The sequence below is a fragment of the Amia ocellicauda genome, chromosome 12 (assembly GCF_036373705.1).
Source record: "Amia ocellicauda isolate fAmiCal2 chromosome 12, fAmiCal2.hap1, whole genome shotgun sequence".
Taxonomy (NCBI): Eukaryota; Metazoa; Chordata; class Actinopteri; order Amiiformes; family Amiidae; genus Amia; species Amia ocellicauda.
This window is the reverse complement of record NC_089861.1, coordinates 2,750,001-2,768,757: the sequence shown is the minus strand read 5'-3', so window position 1 is coordinate 2,768,757 and position 18,757 is coordinate 2,750,001. Positions and strand designations below refer to the sequence as shown.

At 46.6% G+C, this 18,757-nt stretch overlaps 1 protein-coding gene across 1 annotated transcript in view; it reads right to left on the bottom strand.

Annotated features, from left to right (window-relative positions):
* The window catches only part of ndst3 (N-deacetylase/N-sulfotransferase (heparan glucosaminyl) 3), a 73,169-nt gene that overhangs the window by 45,859 nt on the left and 8,553 nt on the right, over nucleotides 1-18,757 (bottom strand). Inside the window, exons 3-4 of the mRNA XM_066718067.1 lie at nucleotides 1,886-1,973; nucleotides 526-680 (exon numbers count right to left, since the gene is read on the bottom strand). Of these exons, the coding sequence (XP_066574164.1) occupies nucleotides 526-680; nucleotides 1,886-1,973 (243 nt within the window). The remainder of the gene's footprint in view (nucleotides 1-525; nucleotides 681-1,885; nucleotides 1,974-18,757) is intronic.

The window sequence follows — 18,757 nt, the reverse complement described above, 5'->3', positions numbered from 1 at the left end:
TCCCGTTTCACTTGGGTTTTATTTTCCAGACCTATCCTGACTCCCAGCTGCGTGACAATGAAACGGCAGCCGAAAACCAATCAGCCCCTATCCACACTTCAGAAAAGATATCGCTGCTCTAGAGGCAGTTCAGAGGAGAGCAACCAGACTTATTCCAGGTCTGAAGGGAATGTCCTACTGAGAGACTGAGGACCTGAACCTTTTCACCCTGGAACAGAGGAGACTACGTGGGGACTTGATCCAAGTCTTCAAAATCATGAAGGGCATCGACCACATCAAACCAGAGGAGCTTTTCCAGATCAGCAGGGACACACGCACCCGGGGACACAAATGGAAATTGGGCTTCAAGGCATTCAAGACAGAAAACAGGAGACACTTCTTCACACAGAGAGGCGTCACAATCTGAACAAACTCCCCAGCGATGTGGCTGAAGAGACAATGGGGCGAATGGCCTCCTCTCCATTGGATGCTTTCTCATGTTCTAACAGACAGAGACATCTATAAACACAAGCTCGGGACCCTTACCAGCGCGAACTCCTTGTTGAGGACCATCTGCTCCATCAGCGAGGACTCGTTGTGGAACAGGTGCGGCTGCATGTGGCTCCACATGTGGGGGAACCACCAGAACTCGTCCACATACTTCAGCAGGAGGTCGTCCCCCTCGTCTTCCTCCTCCGTCCCTGAGAGACCACAAATGCCCGTCACTTCAGTGCGTTCACACAGCAGACCAGGTGTTGCTTTTGTTTGGTTTGAGGAAAAAGCTAACCTGACCTGACCTCGGACAAAATAGACTCAATATAAAATATATAAATACACGAGACAGTGCGACTGGTATTGTTATCATATCTAAACTGAACCCTCATTTTTCAGCTTTTACTGTTTCTGCAACTGTGTTGTAATATTGACGAGCGGCTTTGATTGTTTTCGTGGCTTTATTCTGTATCTTGAATTTGTTTGTTGTTGTTTTAACACTGATCTGTTGTTTTTAATCTGCAAAGTGCTTTGGGATGTCCTGACACATATCAAATCTAGATCACGTGTTCATGTATTACGCTGGAGTGAACACAGCCGTGATTCGAGTCCTCAGAGATAAGCAGATGCCGGCAGCATCGCGCGGCAGGGCCGAGCACCGCCCACTCACCGATCCGCTGGGAGGATTTGGCTGCTTGTCAGGGCTTTTCACACCGGTTTCTGTTTACTTTACCTGCATCGCTGAAAGCAATTAGGCCCAGGCAGTGTCGGGGACGAGGAAACTAGCTGCTCTGTCGTGGTCGTCACCACATTATCGTGCGTTTGAAAACAGATAATTTAATATCATCTCGTTGGCAGAGGATGCCCGAACACTGGGAAATACTAATAGCGCTGTTAGTGTCATTAAATGGGACAGCTGTTCCAGATCACTTTTGGAAAGCACACGTTTCTGCCCCATGACAGGACGGAAAGGTGTCCGATTAATTAGATATTATGGGAATGCTGGCGGTTTTCAGTGGGGTGGCGGGGGCTATCGATCAAGCATGACAAAAAAAAAACGGTTGCATTGTGTCTCCCATAACTATGCTACATTCCAGAACTCAGAAGTAACGAGCTGTTTCTCATTAAAACGACAATAAGATGAGTTGCTACTCCCCCATTACATAACAGGTTTCAATATGCTGCCGTCTGTAACCGTGTCCCCCGTCCTCTGTGTTGGTTATAATGAGATCAGCGCTGTATAATAATTGAGGTTCGTCTAATAGGATTTAATACTTGTGGGGGCTTAGGCGGATCTGTGCCTTATCTTAGCCATGGGTCCTCCTAACGAAGGGGCCATCCTATCCACGGCCCACGAGCGGCGGCCGGGGGGGGGGGGGGGGGGGGGTTGGGAAGTGACGAAGACTCGGCTTACCGGTGTGGTAGAACTTCCCCGAGAAGCCCAGGTTGAACGTGAAGTTGGTGATCTGGGTCCGGAGCAGGTTCTGCATGTCGAGCAGCGCCTGTGTGAAGACAAAACACAGACCGAGAGAAGTCAGTGGACAAGGAATAAATCGATGACTGTAACTTCTGAATGTGCTGGAGAGATCTGGGACTGCACTGTGAAGTGGTGAGAACGCTGTGGGAGATAATTTTGGGAGGAGAGAGTTAAGCGTGAGACACAGATACAGGGCAGGGCTGAAAAAACCTGTTGCATTAACCCCCGACTCACCCTCTCAGATTATTGGTTGTTTTGGTAACTGGGGAATCCAGCTAGCTAGCACAAACACTTTGATATTATACAGATATATATTTTTCTAAATGGTATTTTTATTTATTTACATTATACATATGTGTGTGTGTACATACAGTGACCTCCAGGGCCCTGTACTCACACACACACGTACGCAAGTCTCACTTCAGTGTTTATCCAAAGAACAAAATCCTCCCAATTGGACTCAGCCGCAGCCGGAACGGGCCGGATAGTAAAACCTCATTCTGGTTTCCTGCGAATCTGGCACGGGTTACGACATCAAATTTCACACACGGGGAAGCAAGCCGCTAACTGCTTCCAGGAGCGGCCCCACAAAAACGCATTTACTGGTGTGTGTGTGCTGTTTACTGAGGCATTAAAAAAATCTCAGCATCGCGGTGGGGGGAGAATGACAGGTGGACGGGCTGTAATAAACTACACCGGAGAAACCACATGCTTCAGAACAAACAAAGGAATATATACACATATATTCTTTACATAATGAGGCATAACACCGTTTTATAGACTGCTTTGTGAAAGACTCCAACACCAGTGGTATACATCAGTGTTCATAGCAATGTTATTCTTTCCTACCACTGTTTTATCACCATAATAACAAAACCAGGATGGGCAACTCCAGTCCACGAGGGCCAGGTTGCTGCAACTTTAAATTAACAACTGATTTAGCCCAGGAATCAACAGGAGGATTTGACTCCTTATCCCAATAATGACTTCAATTGAGTCACGCAGGCCCGGGGAGGAATGAGAAGCAGAAAGCCCGTGTTCAATAACAGACACTGTGATTCCCCCGGGGCCTGTGAAACGTAGTGAACGCACCTCAAGATAACTTCTTTAACTCTTGCGTTCCCAACACAACACCAACAACACAAACACAAACTATGGGTCGCTCCAGACCATGATCGAAACATCACCGGCCCAGCTTTTGGGCTTCCCAAGACTCACCCGAAGTCCGCCAACAGATACGAAACCCTGAATCAGAAATGAAGTCCATTCGACGTTTAGATTTTCTCGACGGATTCATCTAAAACACCAGATATGCTGGAAATCAAGTGCCCCTTGGGGAGGCTATTTTTGCCTCCTAGGTGCAATTACAGCCCCCTGTCAGTCGCAACAGCATTCCCTCTGGAGCGCGTGGTCCGACTCCAGGCCCTGGTTCCCCCATTTCAGCGTATTTACATTTTAATGCATGAGTGTGTTCGGCTGCGGAAGATTAAGACAATTTATGCGTGCGGTTCTGAGTTATTGGTTCCTAATGAGGGCTCTGGCTTGCATCACTATCAGGACTAAATACTCCTTTCCTCGCCTTAATGAGTTCATTATTTCCTGCCTCTTGGACGAAAGACAACAAATTTCTTTTAATTAAAGGTCAGAGCTCCTCGGGCTAAGCAAATTGAAGGGCTTATCGAGCTCCCGGGGGTGGGGGGGAAAACCATGCAGCCTTCTCCTCCACCGCCTCCCCTCTCACGTGGGTCCGGGACGCGGCCGTCCATTTTAACTGCCGCTGGCGGCCCGTCCGCTCTCCGGGGATGGCCGGTCTGATTCGGCGCGGAGGCGGAGTGGTGTCACGGCCGCGGATGTGTCTCTCACGTCCCCAGACAGCGGCGCAAAGCCTGAGTCAGCCAAAGTAATTAAAGAGCTTCTCCCGCTCAGCCAAGAGGCCCGGCACTGATCATTACCGCTGCCCGGGCCGTGATGAGTTGCTTTGCAGCGGCGGGCGTTGTGCGTGTGTGCGAGGGGCGGGGGGGATGATTTATGGGACGTGTGTGGCAGATGTCAGATTAATGGAGCTAACAGAAATAATCTCATATTTCTTGTCAAAGCAGGTGATGCAAATGCAATCAATATTATTGTGCTCATCGAGTTTCTGCTGGCGTGTGCGTGTGCGTGTACGTGTGCGTGTAGTTGGGGGTGGGGAGGCGCTGTTAAATAAAATATTTGAGGAATGCATTGTACAATTCCAAGGGGCATATATATCCACGCTCAGTTGGGCAGCCTCCCGTCGCGGGGATGTAAGTCTTAACCCTTTTTGACTCACGACTCCCCTCTTCTTCTCACTGCAAGCAGACAGCACTTTCTCCCCCACCCCCTGCACATCTGTGAACATCTGTTACAGCAGCGAGGGTGGGGGTGGGGTTTGAATGCAAGGCGCTTGGGGCAGAAAGGCGGACGGCATCTTCGGAAGGATCTGCAGTTATTGTGAAAACCTGCTCTATCTGATAAAGCGCACACAAGCACAACAGCAGCTGAATACGGCGCTCTCGGGCCAGGCTGTTCGGGGGTCAGGCTGCTCTCTTTAATTAGAGATGCCGGAAGCGTTTAGCACAACTTGGGTGTTTTCAAGAGGAGCCAGATTAATATACTCTCTCTCTCTCGCTCTCTCTCACACACACACAATCACTCACTTTCTCACATATTCACACACAAACGCACACCCACACACACTCACTCTTTCACACAATCACACACACACACTCTCTCACACGACACAGACCTCCATTCGAATCGGGCCCCTCTCTGCTGCTGTGACTCAGACATGTGCGGCCGCAGACAGGGTGTCGCATCAGACCGCCCCGCTGGCCTGGGTCGGGCTCTGTCTTTTGTCAGAGCAGAGCATCTTATCAGCGCTGCGCAGTGCCGTGGCGAGTCCTTCTCCGTGGCCTGAGACCGATCCCTCGCTCGGCGGGAACCGGTCACCAGGCGAGTCAGAAGAAGTGTTTTCCATCCTCTCCTCCGTCCTCAGCCCACCCACATGTTTTGAGCTTTCTCCAAGCCTGCTTCCCAATCGATTGTCTTGGCAGAAGAAAAATATGCATAATCTGCAATGGCTGCACTTGGACATGCATGTCTTTTGTTGTGTTTTAACCCTTGAATGAAAATGTCTATTCTCTACCCTGTGGGAGGGCAAACTGCACAATAGATGCTCATCAATAATAAATATATGATTCTAATAATAACGTGACATGTTTAACGCATTGGGTACTTCAGTATTATTCCATTGCAAACATTTACCACACATATGTAGCGTCTGAGTGTTGCCCTTGTGCGCCAGTTGCCCATCAATCATCGCATGTTCTTCTGCCCCTTTCACTCGCCTGAGAAGTGGAAAAGGGTGTTTGGGGACCGTGGCTTGGAAAATGTAAATTGAATTATAGTGCACCATGAATACATAAACATTCGAGGGAATGGTTTGGTCACCCTTCCACATCTGACACCAGACTCTTCTCCTGGAAGGGGCAGGAGATGACCAGTAGGTGGCACTCTTCCCATCCTACACAATCCGTCGTCTAGCTTTGCCTTTCTAATCCCAAGGTCCCATCACACCAGGCTGTTGGGTGGTGGTGGTCTCTGTCACCTTGGGATGAGAAAGGCGAAGCTGGACGACGGGAAACTGTGATACACTGGCTTCTAACCAAAACGCCGTACCTAAAATCCCACAACAGATAATGGTCAAAGTCTGTTTTCATGCTGTGCTCAGACGGCCCAGGTCTCCTCAGAAGACCCGTCTCCATCGCCTGGGGTCACCTGGCCAATTCACAACCACTCAGGGTGGCCAGCGATGCAGAGAGATTAACAGAAAATATTGGCAGGCTTTGTTAAGGATGCAGTGTGCTGTGCTGATGCCAGGAAAGTGTTTTTAGATGCCAGGAAAGATTTTAAAGATAAATACATATATTTCAGCTAAGCAACTCTCAGAAGATAACCAACAAATGTCGAACCTTCATAAGTTGGAAGTCCAGACATAATTCAGCCATCGGATCTAACACCAGCACTGGGAGTTGCCATTTGCCAGCACTCTGTAACGCTCTCTGCAGATATACGTGTTTTTAAATTGAATTAAAGTGTAAAGCATCTCTCACTTCCCAACAACCATGAACCGAACTGGATTTGAATTTGGACGGGAGAGGGAGGGAGAGAGAGAAAGATAAAAAGGAAAGGAAACGTGTACGGATAGCTGTGAAAAGCAGCCGAGTTCAAACTTCTTGTACACTTTTGGCGGCGAGCTCAAGAATTTCAGATCTTTCTTCCTGCTGTCCCGGCTTTGGCAGCCAGTGATAAAATAACATGACAGTCCTCTCCCGGCTGTCAACTCTGTACGCAGGCTGGACGGGGCCTGGGATGCTCCGTCTGAATGCATATCCATCTCCGTCCAGCCCGGAGATTAAAAATTATAGCCACGTTGTTTGTGCCAAATGGAGGCGCGACTGCCTGTGCTGCTTTTGTGTAGTGTTGGTATTTGGGAGAGTGACAACAGGGGCTTTTTAGCATGCAAAATTCATCACTTCGGTTTCCACACTTTTGTTTTGGTGTGCGTTTGTTTTTCACTACAGTGCAGATATCTGAAGTCGCGTTGATAGATTGATAGCAGATGAACACTTTGTCATCGAGAAAATGGCCAACAATCAAGAACTCTCTCCTTAGCAGATACACTGTTTTTATAATATCAGTCTGAGGTGTGAGTCTGTACCAGGGCATGGGTGACAGTGAGTGTGTGGCGCTGTCCGTGGGCTTTACTGGGCATTAGTCAGAGATGAGCTGAGGTGGCAGTGCTCTCAAAAACACAACACAGCCAAAACAAACGATACATAAATAACCAGGTCGTACGCACGGAGCTCGGACAGCTCTGGAGGTGAACAATTTACACAGACAACAATATATTTCCTGTTTTATAGGTCATTTGCACCTGACAGGGAAGGAAACTGAATCCCGGCCTCAAGGAGAGTGCGCCCCTAACCCCGACCGGATAACGACGCCGCTGATGAAACGCAGTGGAATCGGACGCGGCCCATATTTACAGGCAGCCTCGGACAGCTGCGCTCCGTGGGCTGTGAAGAACGGTGACGTGTGCGTTTTCCTCCGCTTCAGCACACGAAAGCGAGTAATCAAATAACAACACAACATCTGGGACTCTGTGAAAGTGCCTCCCCGAACCCCTCCGCCTTGGCAATGATGCAGCGCCATAAAAACTGCGTCAGACACACGCAGGATGGCATGCTTCAGAGGCGTCGTACACAGGTGCCTTGATCACCTGGGCTCAAATGCAGTGCTGACAAAGGTACCGCCATCACTTAACTAACCAGATTGTGGCTGGGTACACTTTTGTGTTTGAATCAGAAATACACAGAATCAACATGACAGAGCCCAGGTTGAAAGCAGGAGCTGTTCAAATAACAAAACACTACAAATGCGACCCGGCCGTCGACTGCCACGACTGTTTACTAAGAGAATTGAAGCATGCTTGCGCTGCTCTGGGTTTTCTCCGTGCGATTTTGTTCTACCCTTTATAAATTCTCTAGATAAAGGCAATCGGCTCAAAGAAGCAAAGCTGACTCCAGCGCTTTTGTGAAACACCCTCCTAAGACTCCTTGAGACACAGCTGTTCAGATTAAACCTAATTCTGCTGTTCTATTAGCCGTACCTCCAACACCACCGCCTCATCCCTATGGAAGCTGTTCTTGCTACCCTGAAATCCACCACTAAAGAGTGAGCCATAAAACCAATCCAATCTCGGCATCGATTTCCTCTCTGCGGTGAGTGTTATTGGGAGTCCTCCCTCACCGAGTAAGGTGTGCCATCGGGCCCTGATGCTCTACTCGCTCTCTCAAATCAGTGACAGCGAGGAAAGCATGATAAACACCAAGACTTCTGTCGAGCACAGCCAGAGAAGAGGATAGAAACGGAGCTGTAACCCCAGCACACTGTTGAGGTACAAAATCCTTTTAGAAAAATGTCGTAGCGCACTTTCTTAAGCTTTCCCGCAGTCTTCCCATGCGTTAGGATCATGTCTTCTGTGTTCATTCCCATCCCAAAGGTGTAAAATTGATTTATAGGTTACTAAATGAACACGTCAAAGGCGTTTCGAACCTCTCAGCCAAAACGAGTCTGTGATATCACTAGGATGCTGCATAAAATAGTCCCCACAGAAACTGCCTGTAAAATTCACTTGAATTCGCAAGAGGATCAGAGCAATGAGGCAGAAATTACTTTTGAAAGAAAGCCCTATTCAAGAGTATAAATAGACAGGAAAATACACAGAAAACCGCAGTTATTTACATTTAAATTAGTGTTTGTTCACAGTTTAATCAAATTTACGCATTCAAAGTAAGGGAAATTAATATCCATGTGAAACAAGTATACGATGAGAAACACGCTCTGATTGAGAACAACACCCTCTCCTGCCCTGGTTGCATCAGTGTTGTTTTGCGATTGTGTTTTGTTTCTTGAGCGACACATCCAACACAAATCCCACAGGAAACCATGCGAGAGGAAGGGTGAAACAACAATTCATGATAATATAGTCCAAACCTAGCAAGACTCCTCCCCCCCCCGCAGGTGCGATGGTTATTTAACTATTCTCTTTCTTTCCCTGTCAAGTAAAATTCTGTGTATTAGAAAACAAGAAAAAAACATTTGTCAATTTGTTAATGTATTAAACGTTTAAACTGTGAACTATTCACATCCCTAATAGAGACACAAATCATAATCCCCTCTCTTGGTGTTCAGAGTACGATCCTTATAGGGTAAATAACCATTTGTAGAAGGAATATATGTATAGTCCAATTAAATGATATCCGTGACTGCTCATTTATTCTTCCTGGCACAATGTTTACATGTACGCACAACCAGACAATCCTCACAAATTCTTCTCCGTAAGAAACTAAGTCAATTAAGTATTTCACTTAATATACAGCAGGCATTATAAAGCCTTACTGTAAACTAATAAAAGTGATTTTCAAGAAGGCCTTGTCAGTAAGACTACAGAACTCTAAAATGGAGACTGAAGCTCTTTAAAGCAATGTTTGAAGAAAGTTTGAGGCTCTGGACTGGGAAGGAAAGGGTCTGAAGACGTGTCCTCACATAAATCACCCACAATGTGCTGAGGAGATCATTACGTTCGCAGTGACCCCAGAAGATTCACAATCTCGGCTGCAGGTGTTACTCGACAGCGATTCAGCCAGAGCAGAGCAGAAACTCCAGCCATGTTTAGTCCTCTCCTCCCAAGGAGACCGAGGTAAACGTTCTCCAGGAGAGGTCGAGTGAAATGTGTGCGAGGGTCACCAGCTGGGAGCCAGATGTCTGGAACTGGAAAAGACGAGCCAGAACAAACTGGGGGGCTTTTGGGAGATTAACTGTTGAAGGGCGAGGAGTTTGTGGCTCTGAAGAGAAGCGCTCAAGCAACATGTGTTTCTGGTGTCAATGGGTGGAATAGACACAAAAACTGGAGACGACATGAAGAAGCAAGGGGCAAGGCATGCTGGGAGTGACAAGGAGAGACATGAAGAGCCCGGAAAGAATGTCATCGCACGTTTGAAAAGTGTTGAACAGACACACGCTTTTTGCACACATACTGACACAGCACAGTCACGGTGTGTTGAACTCATAATAAATCAGTGTTAAACGATGGTAAAACCACAGTAAAGCCATGTTAAAAGTGTGAACATTTACCAGGGTTACCTTGCATGAGAGCTGTTCTTAATCCCATATAAATATACTGGTGTGGTCTTTTATTGATAGGAAAAAATACCAAAATGTCAGGGAAACACAAACGGAATCACAATGCGTTTCGATAAAAGCCAATTCCTTACAATACATTAATAATGATTCTCCCAAACGTATCTCAGTACGATTCCCAAGTAATCTGATAATTTCTACATGAGGTATTGCTTATTTGTTTCGCACGATTATGATATTATTCTTTTTATTCTTTTGAGACTCGCCGTAATCGTTTTAACACCCAAAATATCCTCGGCCCCTGTAGATCTCTGGCAGAGAATCCATTTCTTTCCCGCCGGATGACTGGAAATCAGGACATCAAACACAGGGATCCCATGCATTATTAAAGTGGGTCAGACACCCTCTGCTCTGCAGTTTGAGGTGCTTTATATTCAATGGGTCTAACATATCGTTTCCCGGCTCCCTGACAGCTGTGGCAGCAGGAGGCGCCTCCACTTAGGAGGAGAGCAGCGATTGCCAGCGACGCGTGGCTCCGAGAGGCCATACTGTTTATTATTGTCATCATTATTATTATTTTAATGGAAAAAACAACTTTTGAAGCAGAGGTCAATGTACAGTATTGTATAGAATGACATACCGACATACATACATCCGTGTATCCACATCTTCTGCAGCCCACACATTTGTCTGATGAATAACCAAGCAAATTCTAGCTGAGGCTAGCCGAGACATCAAATCCAGCCCTACACCGATAAAATCGACTATTTGGCTGTTTCATCTTTTCAGAAGGGGTATGAAATTACACCTGAGCTGATCGAGGAGGAAACGAGCGCAACTGATTCACCTGGAGAGAGAGGGAGGGAAATAAACGTCCCTTCCCCTCGTCCCAGGTGAATCTGTGAAGGCTAGGGCTGGCAAAAGGTCTTCAATTGCCACAGCAGACAACAGAGGACAGTTTACAGCAACAGCATACCCAGCATCACTCTGTCATCTCCGCACTGGGTGTACTCGCTTAATGACCGTCATTTATCTGAAGTGCGATGCCTAATTATTTATGAAAAGACTGCATTGATTTATATAGTGCAGGAGAGGCGTAATACAAAAGTGTTTACTAAGAGGTAATTAAGTAAAAGAAATGTTCCCAATTAATCAAAGGTATCTTAATCACATCTCGGCTGCGGATGTTATTTCTTACTTATAAATCAAGAGGAGAAGCCTGCAGCCTGGCACTCGGCACAGAGCCGGGCTCACGCTTAAAATAATTAGCAGCTTCGGAGCACGTCAGACACACCGATCAGCTGATCAGCCACAGGAGGCTACGACAGCTGAGCACAAGCCCTGTTTGTCTTACGTGCCAGTGTTCGCGTGTGTGTTTGATTTTGAGGACCAAGCCTGTCCTCGATTCAAAGAGTCCTGGCGATGGAGGGATGTCTTCCACCTTCTTACTGCATCCGAGACGAGATCTGTGGCCCCTAGGAGATGGCACTAGGAGTCTGGTCATTACGAAAATATTACAGATCATATATTCGTTGAAGATCACATACACTCAAAGGAAGAGTTATTCTCACACGTGATCTCACAAAAACACGCGCCCTTCTCTCACATGGCCACAGACTCCGAAAGACGCAGGAAGACGTGGAGAACAGAACAAAAAGACAAATGTCATAATATTGTTCTTGCGCTTCCCACCAGTTAATTGCTTGGCTCGTTTCTGCGCCACTGAACGGAGTTAGCTGCTGAAAATAAGATTAGGAATTAATTAATTAATTATACCTGTATTATTTATCAGTTTTGAGTGAGGTTTCCATTTATCTATCATGCAACTATCATGCAACAACACACATCAGCGTCATTTGTAGAAATTAAAACTATTCCCTCCAGTATTAAAAGTGTAAATTAGAATAAAAAAAGAGGTGACGCAATCAAAAGCGTCTCGACTTTAAGCGGTTTAGATTCCCGTCGTGACTGATTACAGATGAGATATGAGTGCCACACTATGTGACAGTGTTCGAGGAGGACACAAAAGCTCTGAAGATTGATGGGAAACCTCCAGAGAGCACGTGCAGATCTGAGCAACATCTTCAGGGGGAAGACACTTGTTTCGGGACTGAGATGCAGACATAATGGATGCTGTTTAGGCCTCCCGGGGAGATGAGCAACCCAGAAATCTATCGATCGATAAATAAATCAGCTAATGAATCGATAGCGCTCTGGATGTGGGATATAAATCTGTTTATCATCTTGTGATAAATCCACAGCGTAGCTCCGATTAAGACGTTTCGGTCGAGGAACTGGTGTCTGCAATCCTGATTCCCTCTCCCTGTATCGGAGAAAGGAAGATCTTTAATAAAAACATACAAAAAAGCTTCCTAACTATGTTGGAGAGCACTGACATGTTTTGTGTACCGTGTCAAGCTCTGAAGATGGTTTCCAATGAAAAGACAGACGGAGAAAAAGACAGAGCAGACGTATGATTTCACAGACCTTGATTGATACTAGTCTAGCACAAGTGTACCTAAAATAACACTAAAATAACTGAGCTAATGTGGCTCTATGAAATCAGTCTCTGGTGTACAGACGACCGACAAGAAACCGCTTGTTACGGCCGACGCACTTTGTGTAATGACCAGGTTCATTCGAAACGGCGGCGCCTCATGTCTACTGGACATGCAATCCGTGTGCGTCTGGACCGGGCTGTCAGGACCGGCACCGCCAGGCTTCGACACTAACGCCAGCCTCGCTGTTACCGGCATCGGCGCCTGGTTTCCGCGGCCTGCGTTCCTGCTACCGCCATCGATCACATGTGAGTGGCCCGGCTGTGCTGCTGCCTGACCTCTGGGATTTATCCGGGGCTGAAGGCAATGTGTTTCAGTTTCAGTGTGCAGGCATTACTCTAGCCCTTGTTCATTTCTGCTTCTGCCATGAAAAAACCCTTCCACACTTAGCAAACATCTACTGCTGATGTGATTTAAAACACACACACAAATCTGAGAGATCAGGACTAATAAAACACTCCGTTTGATGTGGCGGCTGTGGCGGTGGCCCGCGGCACTAATGGTTTCTGAACACTGCCCACCGCGGACTCAATAAAAGGCCCATTTGATGCAGAATTAAAGGTGAGCCTAGGCTGAGCCAATCAATAGCAATTAATTTGTAGTGCCGCTGATTGTCTAACTTTGTGAACTGTGGAGTAATCGCTTAATCAATCGCTTACGCGGGCCAGGAGGAAGCAAAATAATGATCATTCCATTATAATGACTGTATTGTTCCCAGCATGTATCGTATATTATTTCTCTCCAATTACTTTATTAAGGTCGGCATCCCAGAACCCAAAATGCCCAGCGAGGGGGAAGTACAGAGATCTTCCGACAAAGAGCCGTCTATCAGACCGCGTCTGCTTATGTAATGCACTTACACAACCGCTTGAACATCCTGTGTATTTACAGACCGCAAATGCTGTGATTAAAATGTGTCTCTATTCACGACCCCGCCGCCTAACGCACAAGTCCTGTGCTGCTTGCCTCGCCAATCCCACATTCGAGCCTCCGTCTGGGAGTTTCAGATTAGTTCACCCAGCTCGGTCCGATGTCAGGGAGCAGACGATTGCGCCGCGGCTGTCTGTGCCCTCGGTAGTTCCCATTAAAAGCAATTATGCCTATCACCGGATCTGAGAACGGAGCCGTAATGCCATCCAGGACGTAGCTCGGTCAGAAAAAAACACGTAGGGGTTTCGTTAGAAAGCTATAGTCCTGAGAACGAGCCTGGCTCTGCTCTCAATGCCACGTTAAAATGCCATTCATCATGGCAAAGGGAAACCTTGAAGAGACAGCTCTGAGGAGACAGCCTCTCGAAGGAGGCTGGAGTTCAAAGCCCCTTGTGGAAAACATCAGAAACTCCATGGAGGAGAGCACTTAACCGTGACAATCGGTCAAAGGAGCATTGGAGGCCGTCTTTATGGACGCCGTGTTTGTTTCTCAGCTTGGGGAGGAGACAGCTCTGTGTGTTTCTCCCTCTTCTCGGTAACTCGAGGGGATGTACAGGTGAAGTTGAGCGCTGGCCGGCCCTCGGAGGTGTCTGAGATGGCAGCGAGGGTCTCACTGTATGCGATACACAGAAGACCGGGCTTTCCCTTCTCTCCCTCTAAACCCAAAACCAACATGATACAAAAGGGCTGATTGTCGTGTTGCGAAATATCTGAGGTCGTCTTCATACATATCATGTGCTAAACTGATCCTAAAGATGTTTCTCAGAAGGTCAAAATGTGTTTATTTACTTATTTTTTTAACTCTGAGAAACACATCTGTTTTTGGATTCATCTCACTGCATTGGAAGCCAAACCACAGGAACTCGCGTATCTGAACATGGAATCTAGTGAGAACTCATTAAGACACATTCCAGTTTAACGTTTTGTATAGATTGTTCAGCAGTTCATCGCAAACCCTTCAGCGATAGAAACCTGAGAAATGCAATGCAGTGCAAAAACAATCAAGTATTAGCTCTATGCATGTATATGTGATCGATGTCTCGTGTAAATGGTACGCATTAGAAAGGATTTTGTTGTCAAAGAGCATCTGCCGTGTGGTGTTAGTGGACTAAACTGAGAGGCAGTGATGCGGCGAATACTGTTGTCACAGCAACCCTTCCGTCCGTCTCTCTCTCTCTCTCTCTCTCTCTCTCTCTCTCTCTCTCTCTCTCTCTCTCTCTCTCTCTCTCTCACACACACACACACACAAGATTTTCCCCTAACTTCTCAATATCAAGCCTGGCTTTCGATTTGTTTTCATCGGCACAACCCAATCTTCACGCATTCGTGTACTCAGCAAAACAAAATGGAGGAGACAGGCCTTAAACTGAAGGGAGATGATGCTTCTCGAGATGACATTATGCGTCTTGACGTTGATGTTTCAAAGGAAACACTGAGTGATGGGAAAAGCCCAGGGTGACACACAGCACATATCCTATCCTCTACAAGAGTGCGTCCCAATCCCAGCCGTGGTAGACCAGTGCCTGATGGTCTGATCTAGTTTGGACGCTGGCAAAAATACACACACATAGAGCTCCACGTTGTCATGCTGTGTTTAACACAGGGATGTAAACGGCAAGAACTAGATAAAAACAGACACAAAACACATGCCGGCCAGAAAATGTGACTTGAGAGCCAGAAAGAAGAGAACAAGTTAAAGAAAAGTGCAGAAGTAATGATGTCAAAGTCCTAGGCTCCATGTTTCAGATTTCAATTACACATGGAGTGCCACCATATCAAAGCCAACAGTAAGGGTTGTGGTACACAGAGCTAATTCACAAACAGAAACCCTCGTGCCTGGCACTCCGTCACACGATCGGCCGAAAGAGCGAGGGAGAAGAGGGTTTCATCAAAGTTTGAGCTCTTCTGCCTTGAGAGGAAAGAGAGAGAGAGAGAGAGGAGAAACAGACCAGATGTGTCCAGGCGTGCTGCTTGGGACAGAGGATTTAAGCAGAGCATCCCGGGTGTGTTTGAGTTCAGCGTCCCCAGTGTCTCCCGTCAGGACCTGCATCTCCCTCTGACCAAAATATCAGCTACATGGGCTACAGCTGCGCTTCCAATAACAGCATTATTATTAAGAGTATAGTAGGGGAAAAAGTAATATCTATCCATCTCTCCCTCTCCCTCCTTCCCTCCCTCCATCTCTCTCCCTCCTTCTCTTCATTTCCCTCTCCCTCCCTCTCTCCCTATCCCTCGCTCTCTCTCCCTCTCTCCATTTCCCTCTCCCTCCCTCTCTCCCTATCCCTCTCTCTCCCTCTCAATTTCCCTCTCCCTCCCTCTCTCCCTATCCCTCTCTCTCCCTCTCAATTTCCCTCTCCCTCCCTCTATCTCCCTATCCCTCTCTCTCTCCCTCCCTCCATCTCCCTCTCTCCATTTCCCTCCCTCTCCCTCCATTTCCCTCCCACTCTCTCTCCCTCTCCCTCCCTCTCTCTCTCTCTCCCTCCCTCTTCCTCTCTCTATACATAAGGTATAAGGTAAATATATAAATACCTTACCTTATATATATATTTGAGTCATGCTATAGGTATATATATTGTATGACTCAAATCCCAGAGTCCCTGTCCCAGTTCTTTCACTGCGAGTTTTTATTTTAATGAACTGTGGGCAAAGCGGCGCAGACGGAGCGGAGACTCCGCTTAAGAAACTCATTTGTTCTACCGAAGCCATCGCGGTGCCATCCGCCCTTTCACAGCAGCCCGGCAGTGTGCGCCAGCGTGATTTATGTGTTTAAAATGATTATTGCAGGAAACGTAGTAATGCTACATCGTTCATATCTAATTGATACGGCCGATAGAGGCTCTTTTCGCTCCGTGCTCCTGGGGGGAAATCAGAGTGGGAGACGGCGGCCCGACCCTGTGACACGCCAGGACCCCGTACAGTCCTGGCTCTGACACACCGAGCGCCCCTTCTTCGAACAAATTAATGAAGAAAACCAATTTATATCTATTAAGCTCGGAAACACCTTGAGAAGCCGTAAAGTGTCTCTTATTTTTCACCTCCCTTAGAAAAGCAATGTTATCTCACAGAGCTGACAAAAATAAGAAGACCCAAATAAAACCAGCCAAAGTTATCTTCACATTTCAATATCCACCTTCGAGGTCTACAGAATCATTTCCAGGGAGGTTATCGGAGAGTGTTTATCGGGGAGAGCTGATATACGCAGGTGTCTGTGTACCATCTGAGAGGGATCTTCAAAGGGTTTTACAAATACACTGGCTGGCTGTAAATTGAAAAATGCCCTCCGTACTGAACATTTATCTATCCAACCTTTCCTGAATAAATTGTTTACCTCAATTCCCTTTGCATCGGGATCACCGGGCTGGATACACAATACAGATTTAATGCGTTTTCCATCGCTCACACTCCGTGCTGTGGTGGATATTTTCGCAGGTGAAAAAGCACCACGGATACACGTGGCTTTTCGATCAACCCCCGAAGCTTTCCTGGCTTTTACTCGAGTTACATAACACTATTCGGCAACTCGGAAAAGGTGAACAAGCCAAGTTAGTTTAAGCACAATTTGGTGTACTTTCCTGTTGAATAATTTTTGTGTTCTTTTGCGTGTCGGAAGTTCATTTATTCAGAATGTCTCTGCGTCCCCCGAGCTGCGCCGACGTGGGAGGGGAAGGTAATAAACTCCCAGGCATCTGCTGCTTCCTTTACTGCCCACAGTGTTTGAGCTCAACGGGGAGAGCCTGTCCGCCCTCCACGGCCACTTTGGTACCAGAGTCAGGAAGCTGTTTGTGTTATTATCTTTATTATTGATTTCCCCGGCCTCGTTCAAGGTATAACAGCAGCGTCTCGCACTGACTTGAACCTAAGACCTCCTAATTGCCGAATTGTTCCTCATTGCTGTCATTCTCCTCCTTTTTTCCTCTTCTCCTTCCCCTGTTCAGAAGCCCTGCCCAGATGATCAGATAATCAGACGCAATGGCAATCTAACCATGGTTTATGATGAGAGCTTTTCGGCCGAGTACTGGAACAAGAAAGGAACCATCTGCCGACCAGTTAGTCAAACAACTTGACCGACTGTAAGAAAAAAGAGAGAAGATATATGTATGTGTAGGAGTATAAACACACACACACACAGATATATGTATAAACTGACAATGACTTTTGAACAGAACAGAACAGAAGCTAATCAGAAGTGAATCAATTCTACTGCTCACAATTATATACAAATATACTATAAAAGACTATGGATTATACAAGAGACATGTCTGAAAGTCCAATTGATGAGATAATCATGATTTGGTCAATTCTGTCCAGTATTGTTCCCTGTCACTCGTATGTCCGTTGGCCACTGTTTCCAGTCATTAGCGTGTCGTGCTCGGCCTTCAGCCTGTCTTTTAACTCCCACCTGCTCTGGAATCCATTCAGACGAACGTGGTGCTCAAGGTCAGGGCGGCAGCGAAGCCCTGGGTGGGGGAGACGTTTCTTATTCTCCCTCTTTACACAGGCACTTAAACTTGGGAGGAGGCACGCAATTACTCGTTAGCTGCGGAACCATCTGCCTTCCTGCTTCATTTTCAGTCTGTGATGTTGTATTTCGGTCCCAATCGCCGCCGAAGCAGGTGGGGCTCCTGACAACGTGACTCACAGAACGTCTCATCTTCTCATCTCCTTTTATCGGCCATTATATAAGTTGCACGCAATCAAGCATGACTCAGCCATGTGACAGCAATCGACAGATCATGTCACCTGATCCATATCACCACGTACAGGAAGCCAACAGACCTTTCGGCAAATGTCCGTGTGAAATGATGTCATGTTGCTAAAATGCATTGATGTCTTTCAGACAGTCATGGATTAAGTGAAGTGTTTCTTCTGGGCTCAGTGTTTTAGTTTTACGAAGACTATAAGCTTTTTGTGGGGGCTGTGCAGTACTCTGTGGCAACTAAGGGCGCTATTCTTCATAAAAAAACGAATTAGATTAAAATTGAATTATGCATAAAAAGACATTTCAAATGGCTTTAAGAATATACATTTTGGAAAGAAGCTTCGAGTAGGGCTGTTGTAGTGGAATAATCTAATAATAAGAAGAAGAAGAACAAGAACAAGAACAGGAACAGGTGCAGAAACAGGAACAAGAGAACAGGAACAGGAACAGGAACAAGAACAGGAACAGGAACAGGAACAAGAATAAGAAGAAGAGAACAAGAATAGGAACAGGAACAAGAGAACATGAACAAGAACAAAAGGAGAACAGGAACAGGAACAGGAACAGGAACAAGAACAAGAACAAGAACAAGAACAAGAACAAGAACAAGAACAAAAGAACAGGAATAAGAGAACAAGAACAAGCAAAAGAAGAAATGAAAGATCTCAGAAAACAATTAAAGAGTTTCTAGGTGCGATGAACCTCGGCCCACTTTTCAGACGCCGTTTTTGTCAGAGCTCTCGAGCCGTGCGGGACGGAGTCATCACTCAGCGCTGCGAGGGGGATGTTTCAGCGAAGCGCGGAGAGTGACATTGTAATATGCAGCACCTAGCGCTGAGTGATGAGACTCAGACACACGAACTCCAGTAGTTATCTCAGACCCCTCCGTGGCCATCCC